Below are 14,652 nucleotides of genomic sequence, written 5' to 3' on the forward strand. Positions count from 1 at the left end.
ATTTAATATTGTAATTTAAACGGAGAAATTATAAAAATAATAAAGAAGTTATATTTTGCTTTACTTTTACGTGTATAAAAATTTAAAGGGCTTGATACAATAATTTTCAATAAAAACTATTTGTTACTATAAATAAATGCACTGGACTACAAGGAACTTTCATCAGAAGCAAAAATATACTTTAAAACATCAACTTTTTGCGTTGTTTTCAAATCTGCAATTAGACTTTATCTATCAGTTCTAATTTTTTATATTATTACTAATTACATATAAAATAATAATTAAAAGAAAACAAAAATTGTTTTCAATTTATTATTGATTTGATTTTTAATATGTTAAAAATAATCAGTCCAAATTTTCATTTTTAACCTATTTTTTTGGTTCTTTAAAGTTGATGAAAAATTTTTGATAAAGATTTATGAAAGTTTATAGTAAAATAAATTGAATATATTACCATAACTTTTAGCTCAATTACAAGTNAAAGATTTATAGTAAAAAAAATTGAATATATAACCATAACTTTTAGCTCATTTCAAGTTTAAAATTGACATCTAGGCCAGTCAACAAAGGAAAAATAGCGGAAAAAATTGCCAACCAAATTTTGTTTTTTTAAAAGTTGAATTAAAATATTTATAATGACATACTAATAGTCCTCATTGATTGAAATTAAGCTTTTTTTTTTTACAGCCTCGCAAAAGTCCAAAAATATGAGCTTTTTTAATTTTTTCAAATAATATTTAACTTACAAAAAAAAGTTTCGTACAAAAGTTGTTTAAAAGACAATTATAAACAAAAAAATTATCGTATAATTTTTCATTTAAACAAATATTTTTCGAGTTACATTACATTTAATATGAGTAATAAAATTTATATTCCTTTTTTTTCATTTTACGGTTACTTTTTATCATGTTATACTTACATTAGACACAATGTTATAAATGCATATGTGTGTATGTGTGAGTTTATTTATTTATTGTATCATTAAAGTGTAGTGTATATTAATATACAAGCGATAGAGTAGGTAATTGATTTGACGCTATATTGTTTAAACCCATCTAAACGATAAATTGTACATTCCCAAACAACAATCATATTTAAATATCATTAGGATCATATTTAATTAAAATTAAAAAAATTGTAGGATTTGAACAATCATAAATAATATAATAGTAAATAATAGAAAAAATGTATAGAAAATTAAATTTAAAACAACGGTTAAATTAATTTCAACGGTAAAAAGAGAACATATACGTTTTTATTTTTTTAGGGTTAAATAAGAACTTTTAGAAAATTTTTGTAAAAATCTTTTTATAGAAAAATTATATACCTACAAAAAAATCCAAATAAACATTTTCGCAATAGCTAAAGTTTTTGAAATAGACAAAAAAAACTAAAAAATCACCCTTGAGGGGTTTTTTTTAACCCCCTTGGGGCACGTCTTAGAGTTGACCAATCGTCTCCAAATTTTGTACAATTTATTTTTTCATGTATTCGAATAATTCTAGGGGGTGGCACTTACAAATATTAAAAAAAAAAAAATTATTGATATTATTTCGATAAAGCAATGGGTGTTCCTATATAATTCACATTCACTTATTATTTTAAAATTTTTAGATACCAAGTCCTAATTAAAGGTATTTTTATTTAATCAGTAAGTCAGTAGTTGAGGAGGGGGCGCGCGCCTCCTGCGCCCTCCCCTCTGAATCCTCCGCTATGGTCTGCGAGACATTTTTATCAGAGTTAAAAATATAATTTTATTATTCAATTTTTCGTGCTAATTTCAAATATTTCATTTCATATTTCTATCACCACTAATTTTTGTTTAGTGATTACTAATTAGTTAAAAACTATAGAATATATTTATAAGGAAAATAGTTCTGAATATTTCAATTTTATCATTTACAGTATTTCCGAAACATTTTCAAAAATTAAGTTGAAAAAGTACTAGTTTCTTTACTAGTACTTTTCTAAGTTTTAAACACTCCTTGTATAAAAGGAAATAGACCGATTTAAAAAAAAGATGTCGTATTTATATAAAGTATATATAGAAAAAATTGTATTGTTCCATACATTTTTCAAAATATTACAGAAATATAAAGTTAAAAATGTAAAATATGAAATGGTAAAGGGTCAGATTTACAAAAAAAAATACACAAAATGATAAATAAATATCTCATTTATGTATAAAAAATAACTGTTTCTATTCATCTATTTTTCAAAAAGTTATGGGAGTTTTAAGTAAAAAAAATTTAAAAAATTTCGAAAATTACCGATTTTTAAATTTGTAATTTTTTTGACATTTTCCCCAATTATGTGCGGGGAACGAAAAAATTTTTTTCAATTTTTGAGGGTAATGTCTTCACAAAAAAATAACACATAGTAAAATTAATACCTTTGAAATTAATGCCTAAAGAAAAGTATTACACTATAATTCAGTAAAAGTATAAAACAACAAATATAACATTTAATACGGTAATCACGATACAGCAATTATATTTCTATCACCACTAATTTTTGTTTAGTGATTACTAATTAGTTAAAAACTATAGAATATATTTATAAGAAAAATAGTTCTGAATATTTTAATTTTATTATTTACAGTATTTCTAATACATTTTCAAAAATTAAGTTGAAAAAGTACTAGTTTCTTTACTAGTACTTCTCTATGTTTTAAACACCCCTTGTATAAAGGAAAATAGATCGATTAAAAAAAAAAAAAGATGTTGTGTGTATATAATATACACATATCCATACATTTTTCAAAAAATTACAGAAATATAATGTAAAAAATGTAAAATATGAAATCAAGAATTTTAACACAAAAATAGCATACGGTAGCGATTTTTACTATGAAGACAAAATAAAGTTCGAAATTTTTTATTGAATTGTCTTTTTCGTCGTAATTTTTGTACACAAGTTTCTTCAGTGAGAACATAATGAAAAGGGTTAGAATTTCAAAAAATATGTACTTAAAGAAAGGGAATTAACTAATGTATTTATGAAAAAATTTAATCCATTAATTTTTAAAAAAATTATGACAGTTTTAAGTAAAAAAAATGTATTAAATGTCAAAATTTCCCTATCTTTTTAATTTTTTAATTTTTGATAGTAATGTCTTCTACTAGATACGCTTTGTGATCTTTTGACATATCGTAAAAAAAATTCATCCAGTGACAGCTGAAAAATACAAGTAACAGACACAAAAACAAAATTAATAAACACATAATGATAANGATAGTAATGTCTTCTACTAGATACGCTTTGTGATCTTTTGACAAATCGTAAAAAAAATTCATCCAGTGACAGCTGAAAAATACAAGTAACAGACACAAAAACAAAATTAATAAACACATAATGATAAAATGAATACCTTCTGAGCATTGCATCGAAGCTAAAATTTAGTAATTTCACAGAAAAAAATTAATGTGCAATATAGTTATGTATATAATAAATTATTGTAATTGTTTTACCAACTTCTTGTATCATGAACACTTTATATAAAACAATTGCTGTCCATTATTCTACTTAAAATTAAATGTAGAGTTTCTGCTCAAATAATTTACCATTAAAAATTACAAATGAATATTAGATAGATATTATTTTAATTCATTGAAATGTATATCGCATACTACCATATGTATAAAATGTTCAGGAAGTAAGGAAACAGATAACCATTATTCTCATTGTATGTAATAATTGACAAGTTCCCTTACTTACTGAACATTTTATATATAACTGTATTTTAAAAAAATTTGTTCCAGAATTCATTCAGATTGTTTATTGCAAAATTCATTGTAGTATTAATCATTTCTGAAGGTAACTAAGCTATTTAATAAAATTTTTAGTCATGTCTGACTTAAAGTTAAAATTTCGGGCTTATTCCTATTTAGTTTAACTAGCTAAATAAATTAATGGTATGCATATTTGCTACTTAAATCGTAAAAACTGAATAATTAGATAAATAAATCTAGTATAATTACCGTAAGTGATATAAAAAAATTAAACTTTTAGAATATTTTTTTTAAACAATTAAGAGTTTTCCGAAGAATAATATGAAAATAAATAAGTAAAAATAAACAAAATCAACTTATTTTTAAGATTTTTATGTGTTTGTAGTATGTAGTGATTTTGTGAGCTATTTATTATAAAAAAGAACATTGAATATATTATTTTTGAATTTCTAGTAAAATTTTCTTAATGTTAGTTTTACTATCATAATTCTAAGTTAAGCAAAAATAAAGTTATAAAATAAAGATTATTTATTTCTATTAAAATTGTGTCATCAACTCTATTTAAGATGTTTGAACGCACGGACTAACCTTAAATTTTGCACAGCTCATTTTTATGATACTTTAAAAAAAATTAAAAGGTATCGTTAAAAAAAAATGAAATTCGATTTTTCAGTGTCACTTCAATTGTACACTGTACATACAATTTTGTGTGTCTAACCCCTCCACACCACTGAACATTTTTTTTTACTGATTTTTTAATATTCTATAATTGTTTTTATGCTTTTAAATTTAAGTATTTCAATATGATAATTTGAAATTCTTAAATCCGAAAATTTTGACATGGTGCTAATTAACGAGCACGCAACAACAGAGGATAAAGATGAGGATAACAAAAAGCTGTTTTACGCAACACTAGAAGATATGTTTAACTTGTCGAAAGGGGATATAAGATTAGTATTGGTGATTTTAATGCAAAAATAGGACGTGAAGAATGCTACAAATCAACTATTGGAAAACATAGTCTACATGTCAACACAAATGATAATGGTATCAAACTAATCAACTTTGCTTTAGGAAAAGGTCTGGTGGATAAAAGTACTATGTTCCCACGAAAAGACATACATAAATATACATGGGTCTCACCGAATGGGAGACACAAAAACCAAATTGATCACGTCCTAATAAATAATAGATTCAAAAATAGCATTCTGAATATAAGAACCTTACAAGAAGCCGATATGGATTCGGACCACTTATTGGTTGGTATATGGATGAAAGTGAAAATTAAGAAGTATAAAAAATGTAATCTAACAAATAGAGGACGAACAGATATAGCTAAATTAGCGAACAAACAAATATGTAAGGAGTATACAGAATGTTTTCAGAATATTATTTAAAGTAAACTATATATGGAAGGAAATGTAGATAAGACATGGGAACATGTTAAAGAAAGTATAAGTGAAGTAGCAGCGAAGGTGTTAGGGAAAAAAGTATCAATAACAAAACCGTGGTTCATTTGGATGTGTGAAGAAGCAGTGCAAAGAAGAAAAGTAGCAAGACAAGAATGGTTAATTAATATTAGCGATGAAGTAACGTTGAGAAGGTTTAGAACTCGCCAAAAGGAAGCCAGCAAGATACTGAGATGTGAAAAAAGAAAATACGTTCAAAATATATTAGAAACGCTAGAACTCGACTATAAAGCACACATGTATAAGCGAGTGAATGACCTCAGAGGTGGATACAAAAAGAAAGAAAGATTTCTATGATGATGGCTCCCTGATAACTACAAGTGAAGAGCTGGCAAAGAAATGGGTTGATTACTTTGAAAAACTTTTGAACTGTGAAGAACCTAATGAAGCGTACACATAAAAAGCCTAATTAATATCTTGAGGGAATTCCATTTTCAGGACAAGTTTATAAAACTGGTTGAGATAAGCATTTTGGAAACATTTGTCAAAGTTAAGGTTGAAAACATAACTACGGATCCAATACTAGTTAAATCAGGCTTAAGACAGGGGGACGTTATGTCACCAATCTTATTTAATTTAGTAGTAGAGAAAGTAATAAGGGAAATAAATATTGCACCGCAAAAAAAAGTCAAATTTCAGAAATCGTCCATAGGACTGCTGACTTTAACAGATGATCTGGTGAACATGGAGGAATCACAAGACGGACAAAATCTTTATTGAATCGGCTGGAGAAAGCAGTACTGAAAGTTGGACTTCATATTAATGAGAACAAAACGGAATATATGGTAGTAGAAAGACGAGACACCATAAGACTATATCCAACTCTTAACATCAACAACCGAGATTTCAAAAGAACTAAGCAATTCAAATACCTAGGATCAATACTTTCAGAGAGAAATGAAATCGAATTAGAAATAGGGACAAGAATTCAGTTAGGAAATAAATGCCTCTATGGTATTGCAAAATTACTGGGATCAAGATCACTTTCAAAGGATTTAAAAATACAATTATACATTACATTAATACGACCTGTAATTACTTATAGAGCTGAGACATGGCCGTTAAGGAAAAGTGATGAAAGAAAACTCTTAATTCTGGAAAGAAAAATACTGCGAAAGATTTTTGGCCCAGTAAAGGACACGGTAAGTGTTGAGTGGAGAATAAGAAAAAACGATGAATTAAAAACGCTATGATGAATATTGAAAGAAGAAGAGGTAGAGGAAGACCAAAAAAGAGATGGAGGGATGCTATAAAATGCGATATGAAGACAGCTGATATGAGCGTAGATAGTGTGGGAGATCATGTCAAGTGGAAGTTTGGGATAAGGGTGGCCGACCCATACACAACTTTTTTTTCTTTTCGCTAAACTTTTCTTTGTGAAGTTGCTTCACACAAAATATTGGCTCCATTGTTGACTTACCAGGCTTAAATCCAAACTGGTTTTTAGATACCGATGTTTCATNGTGTCAAGTGGAAGTTTGGGATAAGGGTGGCCGACCCATACACAACTTTTTTTTCTTTTCGCTAAACTTTTCTATAAGTTGCTTCACACAAAATATTGGCTCCATTGTTGACTTACCAGGCTTAAATCCAAACTGGTTTTTAGATACCGATGTTTCATTTATATTTATTACCTTTTCCCAAATTTTCGTACTATGACTCATAAGTTTTATGCTTCTATAATTTCCACACTTTTGTATGTCACCTTTACTTTTAAATGTCGGAACCACAATAATATTTCTCCATTCATTTGGAATTTTCCCTTCTAATAAGATTTTATTTAAAAGTTCCTTCAATCACCTTATGCTAACACCGCCTAATTTTTTCCATTCTTCTAGTGGCACATCATCTGGCCCTACTGCTTTATTATTTTTCATTGATACCACAGCTTCCCATATCTTTTTCTCACTAATTAAATCTACCAGTCCCTTATACCACAAGATATCCTCTAATATCTCTTTTGAGTACTCCTTATTCAGTAATTTTTCAAAATAATCTTTCCACCTTTTTTTCACATCATCGTCACATGAGAGTACCTTATTATCAACACTTTTTATACACCTTATTTACCTCTCTCTTACTTTTGCAAGTTTATAGATTTCTTTCTTGCCTACCTTTGTTCCTAGTCTATCATACAACTCATCATACCNCGATTACCTCTCTCTTACTTTTGCAAGTTTATAGATTTCTTTCTTGCCTACCTTTGTTCCTAGTCTATCATACAACTCATCATACCTCTGAACCCTTTAGCAGGCACGTGCCTATTTTTAACGATCATAGTCGTGTGGGGGTCAGACCCCATTTCTAAAAAAGTATAAAGTTTGTATAAAAAAGTTCATTTTTTTTAACTTAAAGACATTATTTGTTACCATATGATATATAAATATGGATAAAAATTCAATAATAAAAATTAAAAAATAAATAAATTACAAAATTATGTGCATTATTAAAAATTATATTACAAAAAAAAAACTCAATTTTCAAAATTTTATTAAAAATTTTGGTTTGTCAAAAAATTATTTTAACTGAAAAATCTTATTTTTAAGGCGGTAAACAAAAATTTTTACTATTCCAAAATGTATTTTAATTAATTTTTCTTGTATTTCTTTGAGCTCAAAAGCGGATTATATTTATTAGTTTTATGTGTATTTACATTTATTTAATCATTTCTCTGAATTGAATTTTTTTATTATTAATATTACAATACATTTAATTATTATGATACGAGTATATACAATTATTCTGAATCTGTTGAACATTGATTTTTCTCCCAACAATCTTTGCATACTGTTTTATATACGCTATGTATTTATTACATGTTTTGTTCTTATTTGTTCTGTATCATCGAATAGTGGAAATTCTCAATAGATTATTTATTTTTAAAACTTAATTGCTAAGTCAGTGGCAGATCCACATAATTTCAATTCCACAGTATAATATCGATTATAACATTTCATTTACGATAAAACGATATTTTGAAAAAAATACAAGTCCAAAAAAAAATTATAACGTTATAAGTCGCGTTATAGATGGTTGTTTGAGACATTTTGGTTGTCACGGCGTCTTCCCATCTAATTTCTTGAAGTGCTACACACTTTGTTACGTATCTTTCTAATTCTTTAACCAAGTCCATATCCGCACCTGGTTTGTGCAAGGTTCACACATTCCATGTACCACATAGTAGTTCCGTTTTCCAGTTTCCTATCGTTTTAACACATACTCTAGTCCGAGGCTAGTTGTATAAATCCTAAACAGAAATCTTTTTATAAGACAGGATTGTTGACCCTGCGTCCAACCCCTAAACTGGAGGACCAGATTACCCCAGCCAAATAAGGCTAAGGTATGATTACTGCAATATACCAATGGTATACTGGGCGATAGGGACGCTAGAAAGAAGAAAATCTATATTTTATATATTTCGATTTTTTTTTTTTTATAGTAAGGTATATTATATAAGCTTTAATTTAAGATTAAATAAAAGTGTCAATATTTCTGGAACATTTTCAAAAATTAAACTAAAAAGCTTAATTTGTGTGCAAAAATTGCTCTTTGAATATCCCCTTTGGGCAGGTTTAGAATCAGATTTTTAAAAGTTTATTTCAAATGAAAGAAAAATATATAAGGTTTCAATATAAAAAAAATTATTTTAATTTTTTCATTTTTCAAATAGTTATGGCAGTTTTAAATATTAAAATATATCATGTAAAAAAGTAATTTTTACATAAAAATTACCTTTTTCGTTAAATTCCACGAAAATAGCATTGTTTTAACTACGGCAGCCGTTTGCACGTAGAACATAAGGTGTCGGGACAAATTTTTTTTTCATTTAATAGTACATAAAATAAGCTTTAATTGAGATATGTTTAAAGGACACAGTATTTCCGGAATATTTTCAAAATGTAGTTTTTATAAAAATGCTATTTTAAATACCCTCTGTAAGCAGGTTAAGGGTTAGATTTTCAAAAAAATAATGTGAAATAAAAGAAAATATCTAAGGTTTTAATAAAAAAAAAATTATGTTGATTTGTTAATTTTTAAAAAAGTTATGTAAGTTATAAGAAAAAAAAATTGTAAAAATGACGAAATTTACCGATTTTGGAGATTTTTCCCATTTACGGGGAACGACAGAAATTTTTTTATAAGTAATGTCTTCAACTAGATACGATTTGTGATCTTTTGACGTATCGTTTAAAGAAATCGGTTCGGTGAGAGCTGTGTAATAGTGGTAAAAGTCACAAAAACACATCATAGTAAAATTAATACCTCCTCAGCTCGCATCAAAGTTAAAATATATGGATCAACACAATCTTTTAAAGATAAATACTATTATATACCTCTTTTATTCGTTGAATAAATCGTTGATGCATCGTTGAAAAAATCGGTCCAGTGAGATCTGAGAAAAAGTGACAACAGACTCAAAAAAAAAAAAAAAAAACACATAGTATAATTAATACCTTCTCAGCTATGTATCGAAGCTAAAAAAATTGATAAAAATGTTAATTTTATTAAAATATTGAAGATTTATTAGTTAGATCTTTCCCATTTAATATTGTTCTATTTGAATATTACGATAAATGAATAAAAATTTTATCATTAATTTTCTTTATAATTTTTTCTAATTTCTCCGTAAAAATTTCATTACTAAATTATTAAATATCAATTTCAACCTAAATTTAATTACTATAATTAGTATTTGTTCATAAATTACACATATAAATCAAAGAGCTACTTATCAAAATATAATTAAAGAAATAGAAGTTGATATTGCATTTGGATTCCAAATTTTGGAATAATCCATAATTTTTTTGTATTTTATTAAATTAATTGTACTATAATTTTGTTTTTCAAGAATAATTATATATTAATAATTTTCTTTTATTTTAAGACTGTAAATTTGTCAAGTGTACTAATGATGCAAAGTTTTTCGATTCAGAATGGTTTTACAATCAACTTACTAATATAAGTCTTCAAATAATGGAAATTAAAGACGATATTACTCAAAATGTTATATCTGATTCAATAATTATTTTGCAATATTGTTATCTCATACCTGAAGAATATCCAGACGAAGAAATGCTAGAAGATTTCAAAGATATTAATCCAAGGTATTCATCAGAACAAATATTAAAGTTACGAAACTATCTCGTAACTAATCATGAAAATATTTCTGTTGAAAAAGAAATGCGTGATGAGTTTTGGATAAAAGAATTAAATGAAGTTGAATATAATATGCTTGCAAGATATTACGAGCGATTAAATTTGGATCCAAATAATCAAATGACGTTACGTTATCACTACACAATATTATTCCGTGATTTTGTGAATATAAACAACAGTGCAAATAATAAGAAAAAGATGAAGTCTTGGAAAGCATGTAATTGTACAGTTTATAAATTTTCGGGGCCTATTCATAGGTAGGGAAGAGCAGGTCATGTTGACACATAGGCATATAATCATTTTGGATTAAAAAAATATTTAAATGAACACATATGTTTATTTAAATCGAATGTATATTTTCCTTGCAATTTTATATAATATTGTTGTTCTCAGATAGAGTCATCATGTCCATTTTCTAATTTAAATATTTTTGCATTTAATTTTTAATCATTACCTAGATTAGACTAAGGTATGAGGAGTATATCTAAAGTAAAGTCTCCTTTAATTTTATTACCACTAAATAACATTTATGTACAAAACATTATACATCGTTGAGAAGTTTGAAACCTAAATTATTTTTCTACGTAATCGTTATTTACTTCCATGAATTTCCATGTCCATACATCAGCTTTCTTGAACCAGGTTCCTACCACTTTATGTAGATAGTTACAACCGCTTTTCATTGTTTTCAATTTTCTTCTACCAAGAAATTTTTTAAGGCAGGAAATATGTGTTATATATCAGGAAATTATTTGACCATATGTCAACCAAATTCTGCTAAGTGTGATGTTGTCACTGAGGGCCAAATCTTATGAGAGAAACAGTTTCTTATGTGCTTTTTAGGATTTCTAATATATTTATACTAACACAATAAACCAATAAAATACCATAATAGAATAAAGCATAGCAATAACTATACCACAAATTTTTCTGATTATTTTATATCATAGAGGTTCAGAAACAGATCTAATTAATAACTTATATAACTTTTAATTCTTAGAAAAGAGTTATTAGTTAAATTTTTTCACCTTTTATACCCTTCTATTTGAGTATTATTACTAATCAGGATATAATTAAAAAAATAGGAGTTGGTATTGTTTTTGGAATAATCCACATATTTTTTTTGTATAATATTAAATTAATTGTTTAATAATTGTGTCTTTCATTCACTGATATATATTAATAGTTTTCTTTTTTTTAAGACTGTAAAATTGCCAAGTGCACTAATCATGAAAAGTTAATCAATTCCGATTGGCTTTACAATCAACTTGTCAATATAAGTCTTCAATTAAAGGCAATTAAAGACGATATTACTCAAAATGTTATATCTGATTCAACACTCATTTTGAAATATTGTTATCTTATGCCTGGACAAAATCCGGACGAAAAAATGCTAGAAGATTTCAACGATATTACTCCTAGGTATTCACCAGAACAAATATTAAAGCTACGAAGTTACCTCAAAAATAATTATGAAAATAATTATGAAAATAATTTTGGTGAAAAAGATATGCGTAATGAGTTCTGGGTAACAGGCTTAAATGAACTTGAATATAATATGCTTACAAAATATTACAAGCGATTGAATCTGGATCCATGTGATCAAATGATATTTCGTTATCATTACACAATATTATTCCGGGACTTTGTGAATATAAAAATGCATTATATTATGTCATAATGATAACTATTATAATAAAAACATTATAAATTGATGAAATTAATACTTTGTTATATACTACGTGTATTATTAATAATAATGATAAAAAAATAGTATACTATTAATTACAACATAACAACAAATTAATAACAACTCGTACTCGTGCATTCAGCCGAAGTTCAATAATTTACTAAATACTAAACCTATTTATATTTCTTGTTATAATATCATTATTATTATATATAAATCTGTTAAAAAAGTATTAAAGTTAAATTTTCACAAAATAAAAAAATTAATATTATGTTAACATAAAGTAAAATTTTAGCTTCGATGCAAAGCTGAGAAGGTATTAATTTTACTATGTGTTTTTTTTCTTTTATGTCTGTTGCCACTTTTTCTCAGCTCTTACTGGACCGATTTCTTTCAACAATACGTCAAAAGATCACAAATTGTATCTAGTTGAAGACATTACACTTAAAAATTGAAAAATTTTCCCTTGTTCCCCGCAAATGGGGGAAATATCCAAAAAAACTAAAAATTTAAAAATCGATAAATTTTGTCATTTTTTTCACTTTTTTTTCTTAAAACTTCCATAACTTTTTCAAAAATCAACAAATCAACATAATTTTTTTTATACTAAAACCTTAGATATTTCCCTTTTATTTGATATCATTTTTATGAAATTTCAAAGTGGCCTACTTGAAATCTTGCACACCCAAAAAAAAAAACTGAACTAACGCCCCTGATTTAAAATAGCAACTTTTTTACAAAAACTAACTTTTTCAACTTAATTTTTGAATATGTTCCGGAAATACTGCGTCCTTTAAACATATATCAAATTAAAGCTTATTTTATGTACTATAAAATGAAAAAAAAAAATTTGTCCCGACACTTTATCTTCTACATGTAAACGGTTGCCGTAGTTAAAAAAACACTATTTTTGTGTTAAAATTTTCGATTTTCGATTTTTAATTTTCAACTTAAAAATGCTATAACTTTTCGAAAAATGCATGTATCAGCACAATTTTTTTTTTTCTAAATACATTATAAGTACATCTTCCATTTGACATACTTTTTATTAAAATTAGACAATTTCCCCTTATATAGGGGGGGTTCAAACTTTGAAACATTGTATAAAAAATAGAACTTTTTCAACTGAACTTTTGAAAATGTTCCGGAAATACTGCGTCCTTTAAACATATATCAAATTAAAGTTTATTTTATTTACTATAAAATGAAAAAAAAAATTGTCCTGACACTTTATCTTCTGCATGTAAATGGTTGCCGTACTTAAAAAAACGCTATTTTTATGTTAAAATTTTCGATTTTATATTTTCAACTTAAAAGTGCTATAACTTTTTGAAAAATGTAATTATCAGCACAAATTTATATTATAAAACAAATAAATATAAGTGCATTTTATGTCAGAATATCCTGAACAATATGAAAGTAGATATTAATATCTCATCAAAAAACTTTTAGAATTAAATATTTTGAGTACATATAGAGTTATTCTTTGAACACTAGCTACTCAATTTCTCTTAAAATAATATTTTTTTGTACGCTTTTTACTGAAACCTTAGATATTTATCAGTTTTAAAACATTTTTTATGTTCATTAATTATATCTTATTGGGGTATCAACTTTATTTTTAATCATACATTGAGAGCTTTAGACTTAGGCCGTACAACGGATCGAATCAAAAAAAGTCGATCTTCGAAACTTTAATAAGAACCATATTAACTTTATTTAATACATTAAAATGAACATTTTGTGAAAATTTGAGATTTTTAAAAAATAATTTCTGGTAGCTCTTTTTAGTATTTTGACTAAAAATATCCCAAAAACAAAAAAAAGGTCTCTATTATTCAATTTTTGGTCAAATATTATAATTAGTATATTAAAATTGTTTGATTTTTACTGTAGAATATAAATTTTTCAGTTTCAAAATTTTAAGACAAAAATTGATAGTCAAGATATTATATTAACGTCATTATATGAAATATTTCTAGTAGGTCTCAAGTAAGCCTAAAGATTTTTAAAATTTTTTTTTTAAGCAATTTGTCTGATATTTATGTATATTATAGACAAAAAATTATTCACTAATCTTAAAAACTTAAACTTTTTTTTTATAATTTATGCATAAGCTAAAAAATACAATATTCTTAAAAATATGTAAACAAATAATTTGAAATACCGAATACTTTTTAAATTAGAAACTGCTAATTTAAATTGCGTACAGAACATTTAATTTTAAGGTAATATATTATTTTTGCCATCCATCTTGCTCTATGAATTGCTGCTGTTTTTTTCAATGAATAACAAACAATGTTAGCTGATCACAAGTGATAGATGTTTAATTGAAATTAGATTAAATTCGATAACATTATTAATCATATTTTTTATATTATCGTATGTTTTAGCTTATGCATTAATTATAAAAAAACCCAGCACAGGGGGGTCGCGGCACAGTGGTGACGTGGCATAGTTGGATCAAGTAAATGATATCTGACAGTGATTAAAATCACTATCAAAAATAAACGCTTCGATGCAAATCTTTAGATAGTGTTTAATTTTAAAAAAATTGGTGTTTTATTCCAAAAGCTACTTGATCTGCTGGTTCCTTATTAATATC

The 14,652-nt window shown here is 26.1% G+C and overlaps 1 protein-coding gene across 1 annotated transcript in view; it reads left to right on the forward strand.

Moving 5' to 3' along the window:
• Window positions 1-12,081, forward strand: part of LOC126903563 (uncharacterized) — a 19,578-nt gene extending 7,497 nt beyond the window's left edge. Inside the window, exons 2-4 of the mRNA XM_050681772.1 lie at window positions 3,762-3,816; window positions 10,086-10,574; window positions 11,560-12,081. Coding sequence (XP_050537729.1) covers window positions 3,762-3,816; window positions 10,086-10,574; window positions 11,560-12,038 — 1,023 coding nt within the window. The 3' untranslated portion in view covers window positions 12,039-12,081. The remainder of the gene's footprint in view (window positions 1-3,761; window positions 3,817-10,085; window positions 10,575-11,559) is intronic.
• The last annotated feature ends 2,571 nt before the right edge of the window (window positions 12,082-14,652 follow it).

This window comes from Daktulosphaira vitifoliae, unplaced genomic scaffold (genome assembly GCF_025091365.1).
Source record: "Daktulosphaira vitifoliae isolate Bord-2020 unplaced genomic scaffold, ASM2509136v1 Scaffold_4, whole genome shotgun sequence".
Taxonomy (NCBI): domain Eukaryota; kingdom Metazoa; phylum Arthropoda; class Insecta; order Hemiptera; family Phylloxeridae; genus Daktulosphaira; species Daktulosphaira vitifoliae.